The following is a 7,500-nucleotide window of genomic DNA, read 5'->3' on the forward strand; positions in this document are numbered from 1 at the left end:
AGGGCAACGCACGTTCCTATCTTCTTTCTGCATTGTCATTAGCGTCTGAGAGAACAGCAGGTAAATATGACGCAATGCCGAAGGGGGAAGGGAGAGGGAGAGAAGGGGGAAGGAGAGAGGGAGAGAGGGAGAGGCAGAGACGGGAAGAGATACAAGAATGACGGAGCTCAGGTGACCCTCTGTGTTATTAGGGAAGCTACCTGTTCACCTGTTCGCTTGCAATTGCAGGTAAGGGTGACTCTGACAGGTGATGTGTATGTGTGTGTGTGTGTGTGTGTGTGTGTGTGTGTGTGCTTGAGGTGGCCCAGCGAGTGTCAGTGGTGTTAGTTGTGTTGGTGGTGGTCGTGGTTTTGGCGATGTTGGTGTTTTTGTTAGTGCTGTTGTTGTCGTTGTTGTTGTTGTTGTTGTTGTTGTTGTCGTTGTTGTTGTTGTTGTTGTTGTTGTTGTTGTTGTTGTTGTTGTCATATTGTTGTCACTACTACTACAACTACTACTTTTATTACTTCTACTATTACTGCTACTACTACTACTACTACTACTACTACTACTACTACTACTACTACTACTACTACTATGCCACCTTTGTATTCATGGTATGTCTCTAACTGGCGACTGCTCTTACAGTATTAGTAGTAATATTGGCAGTAGTAGTGGTAGTAGTAGTAGTAGTAGTAGTAGTATTAGTAGCAACAGTGACAGGTAGAACACTTATGAGAATGAGGACAAGGACGAAAACAAACAAAAAATGAGAGAAACCATTACTGCAAATACTTCAGTTTGTTATTCATAGTTGTGGTGACGGTGACGATATAATGATGATGGTGACGATGATGGAGACACTAATGGTGATGATGGTGCAGATACTTGTGGTAGGAGTGAGTGTAGATGGGAAAGATCATGATAATTGTCGAAGGGAACGTGGGTGGCAGTGATTGTAGTGATGATGGTGATGTTGGTGATGGTGGTGGTGATGGTGGCGTACATGGGGTGGTGAAAGAATAAGAATGTGACAATAGCGTGTCTTTGCATAGCGTGGCTTTCAAGATGAGACTTCGAATCAGGAATTGAAACCTCAAAACCACGTTACGAGAAAGATGAGGAGATATTTCTTTGCTGTTGTGACGTGACGAGGGATGAAACGATTGTCTTTTGTTCTTTTGTTACGGGCAGAGAGAGAGAGAGAGAGAGAGAGAGAGAGAGAGAGAGAGAGAGAGAGAGAGAGAGAGAGAGAGAGAGAGAGAGAGAGAGAGAGAATATTTCAGTCAATGCATAAAGTAGAATAATGGGAGAAAAGGAAGGGAACGATAAAGATTGGAAAGAGAGAAGAGTGATTAAGAAGAAAACGGAAGGAAGGAGAATAAAAGAGAAAATATGTAATTAATTGGAACTGAGAGAAATCAAGGAGAAAATGGAGGTGAGATATGTACCCAAGAGAGAGAGAGAGAGAGAGAGAGAGAGAGAGAGAGAGAGAGAGAGAGAGAGAGAGAGAGAAATTACTTTATCTCTTTATCTTCACTTACCTCCTTCACCCACTGCTGTAGGGAGACGTTCTCGTCCATGGGGTAAGGGGGAAGGAGAACGAGGGTCAGGAGGGCGTAGATACTCACCCCCATCACCCACACCTTCCACCCTGCCGCCCTAAGCCTATTTAACTGCATCAATTTAATTAAACCCCTTTCCTTTCTCACTCTGGTTTCCTTTTTCACTTTTATTTCCACTCTTCTCCCTTTCCTTGGTTTCTCTTTCCCTCCTTCATCGCCTCCTTCTGCGCCTCCTCCTCCTTCTCCTTCTTCTTCTTCTGTGTAGGTCCTTCCAAACATTGCTGGTCTGATGTTGGAAAGATCTGACAGGTTCATGATCTTTTAGTCTCCCATCTTCCGTTCTCTTCCGTTTTCGTTGCCTTCCTCTTGATGCCTGGAATGTAACACGAGTTTATTGATATCTTGCACGTGCTCTTACTCGTAAATTGCTCTTCATTTAAACGAAACTTAAAATGTTGTTTAAATTTCCTAATGTAACTCTCCCTCTTTCAATATTCTGCTCAGATCTTAACTTTTTTTTTTTTTTTTTCCAGCTGAAATTTCACTCTTCCAGTTTGCTATTCCAGATTCTCTCCCTTTTTGTTTGCTGTTTCAATGATACTGTTTAAATTTGACTTGTATCTATTTAATTTTTCTCTTTAAATTTTGCTTTGTAACTGTACCCTTTGAACTATCAACTAGAATTCTTTGTAAATGTCATCAATCTTTTCTTTTTTTCCTTCTCTTGCTATCTTCCAAGTATGTACATTGAAGAAAAATAAGAAAACCGGTACATTTTTTTCCCTTCATCTTAGAACAACAGCAAAGTAGAAATGTTGAAAGTGAATTGACAAAAAAGGTAACAAAATGAACACAAATATAATGACGGGAAAAGTCTATCTCTCAAAATACAAATCACAATAAGATGAGGAAAGAAGAATATTGCATTGCAGAGTTGATGGTCAAAGGCAACAAACAAAAAAAAAAAAAGAAAAAAAAAGAGGAAAGAACACACATTCGATTACAAAAGGCATGACCACACACACACACACACACACACACACACACACACACACACACACACACACACACACACACACACACACACACACACACACACACACACACACACACACACACACACACACACACACACTTTAATTCCCCATCCATGTTCTCCTTCCTTCCTGTTGCTTCTATCTCCACAGAGAACGCAACACGCACGCAACACGCACGCAATACGCACGCAATATCTTACTTCACCGGAGGAAAGAGTAAAAGGGAGAGAGAGAGAGAGAGAGAGAGAGAGAGAGAGAGAGAGAGAGAGAGAGAGAGATAGAAATAAAGACAACATACACATTTCTCGTTCTGTTTGTTACTCTGTTTTCTTTCTTTCTTTCTTTCTTTCTTTCTTTATTCTTTCTTTTTTTTTAGCCTTAAACACTCCACTTATACGAAAGGAGGAGGAGGAGGAGGAGGAGGGGGGAGGAGGAGGGGAAAAATTACTCTGCTCTCTTTACATAGATCTGTATCTACCATAGATGGCAAGGTGTGTGTGTGTGTGTGTGTGTGTGTGTGTGTGTTTTATGACTTCGGAAACTTACTTTTGAAATTGTTAAGGCGAGATTATCTGATATGTAGGTATGCATATATTCTCTCTCTCTCTCTCTCTCTCTCTCTCTCTCTCTCTCTCTCTCTCTCTCTCTCTCTCTCTCTCTCTCTCTCTCTCTCTCTTTAATGACTCTGCTTAGGAGGCAATTCTGTTCATTAAAAGCAACATGAGACTGCAATATCTTCCCCTCCTCCCTTCCCATTCCTTCCCTCCTTCCTTCCCTCCCTCCTTCCTTTCCTCTCCCTTTTTTTCTCCTCCACAATTACACTGACCCAGATTGAAGAGGTTACGGGTGAATGGGGAGAAAAGAAAGACGGGGAGAGAGAGGGTGGGAGGAGGAAAGGAGGGAAGGAAAGGAAGAGTAAACGAAAAGGAGAAGGGAGGGGTGGATAATGTTAATGAAGGAGGGAAAGGAGGCAAGGTAAAGGAGTCAAGGAAATGTTACTGAAGGAGGAGGAGGAAGAGGAGGAGGAGGAGAAGGAAAGGTATATATAGAAAAGGAAAAAAAAAAAAGAGATGAGAGAAAGTTAAAATATGGAAAGAGAATTTTGGATGAAGGAAGAAAGTAGAGAGAGAGAGAGAGAGAGAGAGAGAGAGAGAGAGAGAGAGAGAGAGAGAGAGAGAGAGAGAGAGAGAGAGAGAGAGAGAGAGAGAGAGAGAGAGAGAGAGAGAGAGAGAGAGAGAGAGAGAGAGAGAGAGAGAGAGAGAGAGAGAGAGAGAGAGAGAGAGAAGTTGGGGGGATTCCCGAGGCCGCCATCAGAGGGCAGCACAAGGCAGGTGTCATGTTTGCTCATCGCTAAATTTACTCCTGAACTTCCTAACTTTTCGCAACATTACCCAGAAAAAAATCTTTAAAATACACTGAAATAAAACCTTAACCTTTAAAAAAATGAAATACTCCAGAAAATTGGATCGCCCAGAAAAAAAAAATCATGACGAACTTAAGAAAATAAAAGCAACTTAACCTTTTTTTCTTTATGCATTTCACAACAGAAACACTTCAAGGGAAACAATACAGGTATTGCAAAAGCGGGGAAATATGTTAAGGGTATCAGGGAAACTTTGCCATTACCTGTGCCTCGCTAATTGCTCAGTAAAGGTGCGTGGTGTGTGGGTACCTGAGGGAGGCGGCGGTTATGATAAGGTAATTTGTGCTTCTTAGTGATTCGAGTCTCGCTGAGGTCGGTTGAGACTTTCATCCGCTTTCTAGTTCATTAATATTTTGGTGGTGAAGTGAAGAGACTTTTCATGTCGTTGTTGTTGTTGTTGTTATTGTTATTGTTGTTGTTTTCCCTTTCGTTCTTGGTGTCAGTTCTGCTTTGGGTCTTTTTTGGCTTCATTGTCATTGTTGATATTGTTGTTGGTGTTGTCTGTTAACACTTCTCATTATCAATATTAACGCCATTGTTCTTACTGGTGGTGATGGTTATGGTGATGTTGCTATTGTTCTTCCTGTTATTTGTGTTATTTCCTTATTGTTCTCAGTATTTCTAACGATAATTCTCCTTGTCTTTATTTGTCGTTAATATTTATTGTCATTCTCGTTGTGTCTGCCTCACATGTGCCTCCTAACACACCTGTCGCACACCTGAGTGATCCTTCTTCCTTGACCCAGCACCTTCACACATTCATTAATTAGTCATGCCACGCCCAGGTGAAGGAAGGAGTGACTGGAAAGGAGAGGAAAAAGAAGACTAGGAGAAATCACTGCTTGGAGGAAGAAATGTAGAAATTAGAGAGAAAAGTATAAATATTAGAAGGAACTATTTAGGAATTAAAAGAAATTTAGAGATTAGAAAAAAAATATATATTGCTTGGATGTAATATTTTAAGCTTGAGAAAATAAATAAATAAATGAAAAGATTAGAGATGAGGAGTAAGGGATTGTAATCAAACACACACACACACACACACACACACACACACAGACACACAGACACACACACACACACAGACACACACACTGGATTTTTTCACTTAACGCTCCATATTTCTTGCACGAATGCGGTGATTTGAGAAACAGAGCAAATGATCACTGCTGAGAGTCTGGTTAAGTGTTTCTGGGTCGAATATTGAAGTTCCTCAGGTGAGCGGCGCCGGTTGATGACCCCACGCCTCCCCTCCTGCCTTCCTCCCTCCCTCACAATCTCCACCTCTCCACCGCTCCACCATTCTCCACTTTACCTCCATTGCTACCACTGCCTTATCTCCTCCACACCTCCGCGCACCTTAGACACACACCTCTTCACTTATCACACTTGTCTGAAACACACCTGTAGGCCTGGAAATCGCTGGAATATGAAGACAGATGCACCGTCCAGCTTAGATCACCTGGCCAAGTAAACTCACTCCCACCTACCTGGACGGCGCATCTTACCTTACGTTTTCTTTGGCATAACATCAATACCTGTGTGTTTTGAGATTCTTAAGAGGATGTTAGTGGGTCATTCATATGTTGTGGTGGTTTATTTGTCCTTTTGAGGCGACCTGACGGACTGGGAGATTGTATAGAAAGGTGTTTAGATAAGACATAGCGCGGGATTGTACCTTCCTCACTCATGCCTCACTTGAAAAAATTGCCATTTCTCTCTTTTCTCTTCTACACATCTCATATCCCTTCACCCATTACATCTGCGTCCCTTTCTAACTGCCCCAGCATATGAGAAGGTAAATGATGCATAGAAGTATAATATAAAAAATTACAGAGTGAGTTAGGAAAGTATTTAAATCACCCGTTATTAGTACTACCTGGTCACCTGCAAAGTACCGTTCCTTACTCCCGTGCTACCCAGCGGCATCGGAGTCACCCACAGCGGAGTCCTTGCCTAATGCGGGCGTGCTACTGAGGGTGGGGCGGCGCAGGGCGGGGCTGGGTAGGGCGGAGACACTGTCGGCAAATATGATATGTAAATTGTCAAGTCATAGTGATCGCGTCTCGCTGCGGGTACCGATCGAAATTTGCATTGCGTTTTGGGTATTTTTTTTTCTCTCTCTCTTTCTCTTTCTTTCCCGATACATCTACTCGACATTCTTTCTCTCGCTTTCTCGCTCTACCTCTTCTTGTCTTGTTCTACCCTATTATGTGTCTGGCTTTCTCTCTCTCTCTCTCTCTCTCTCTCTCTCTCTCTCTCTCTCTCTCTCTCTCTCTCTCTCTCTCTCTGTAGTTATATGCAGATTAGGATGATAAATATGAGCTTTAAGGAATCGACTCGCCAAAGATGACACACAAACACACAAACACACACAAGAAAAAGGTAGTGATGGGAAAGGAAAAGAAAAGAGACAACCTCGTGTCACAGATCACGCCAAACAAACAAGCGAGTATGTAGATAACACGATAAAGCAAACACACTCCTTAACATCTTACTCACAATGCGCACCTCTCTCTTACAGTGTTGTCGGAGGGTTTATTTTTCCATGATTCCTGGCAACGTAGCGCATAACTCATTCTTAAAACCCTTTGTATATATGCGAGTGCCTTACATACATCAGCAAATTCTTCCAAATATTTCTTAAAAGTTGGTGTTGCTGTGTGTGTATATGTGTGTGTGTGTGTGTGTGTGTGTTTTATATGATTAGTGTTCCTGTATAATCAGAAGGCAAATGCTCACTGATTTATTACTTGACTTCTGATTTTAAAAGGAATAATAATAGAAGTAACAGTAAGAGAAGAATTTCAACTATTGTGTGTTTTGAAGAAAGGAAACTGGTTCGTAGGTTTTTAGTGTAGATGTAAATAAAAAAAGAAAGCACATTAATAGCTAGTTTTTTTCTGTCATTGGGAATTTATTTAAGCTTGATAAAGTTTAATTTGAAAGAGAGAGAGGAATTAATCTATTGTATAAGTAGAGTGAGACCTGGTTAAAACAGTCAGTGCGAGTTTTTATCATTGTTAGTTTATTCACGCTTAATAAAGTTAGATTTAGAAAAAGGGAGAGCGGAGTAAATTAGTTATAGATAGGATAGGATCTAATCAAAACACTCACTTACCAGATCGTTAGTGCATTAGGAAGAATTAAAAGAAGATTGAACAAATATATGGACAGAAATGAGAGGAAACCATAAGATATACGTCCACAATACACAGACTACCACGTATAGGCCTAAGGAGAAGACATAAGGACCTATCCACTTTCCTATCCACATCCTCTTGTATCCTTCTCTTCCTATACTATTTTGAAAGGTAACTAAGAGAAGAAAAGACTCCCACACCAGCATCACGATTTCTGTCTGGTGAATTTAAACGAGTCACCCTCTTCATTCTGGCATAAGGAGTGTCTTAAAGAAAATGAGTGGCGGTGAAGGACGGACGCATTTACTTTGAAAAGACCACGAGAAGAAAACGGATACTAGAATGAATGAATAAGG

At 41.1% G+C, this 7,500-nt stretch overlaps 2 protein-coding genes across 2 annotated transcripts in view; both read right to left on the reverse strand.

Moving 5' to 3' along the window:
- Positions 1–5,506, reverse strand: part of LOC135089430 (carbohydrate sulfotransferase 11-like) — a 23,208-nt gene extending 17,702 nt beyond the window's left edge. The window contains exons 1-2 of the mRNA XM_063984998.1: positions 5,406–5,506; positions 1,521–1,914 (exon numbers count right to left, since the gene is read on the reverse strand). Coding sequence (XP_063841068.1) covers positions 1,521–1,856 — 336 coding nt within the window. The 5' untranslated portion in view covers positions 1,857–1,914; positions 5,406–5,506. The remainder of the gene's footprint in view (positions 1–1,520; positions 1,915–5,405) is intronic.
- Positions 1–7,500, reverse strand: part of LOC135089464 (uncharacterized protein DDB_G0292186-like) — a gene marked incomplete at its 3' end in the record, with an annotated part of 32,637 nt that overhangs the window by 22,374 nt on the left and 2,763 nt on the right. The gene's annotated exons all lie outside the window — the stretch shown is intronic.

The sequence above is a fragment of the Scylla paramamosain genome, chromosome 33 (genome assembly GCF_035594125.1).
Source record: "Scylla paramamosain isolate STU-SP2022 chromosome 33, ASM3559412v1, whole genome shotgun sequence".
In the NCBI taxonomy this organism is placed as follows: Eukaryota; Metazoa; Arthropoda; class Malacostraca; order Decapoda; family Portunidae; genus Scylla; species Scylla paramamosain.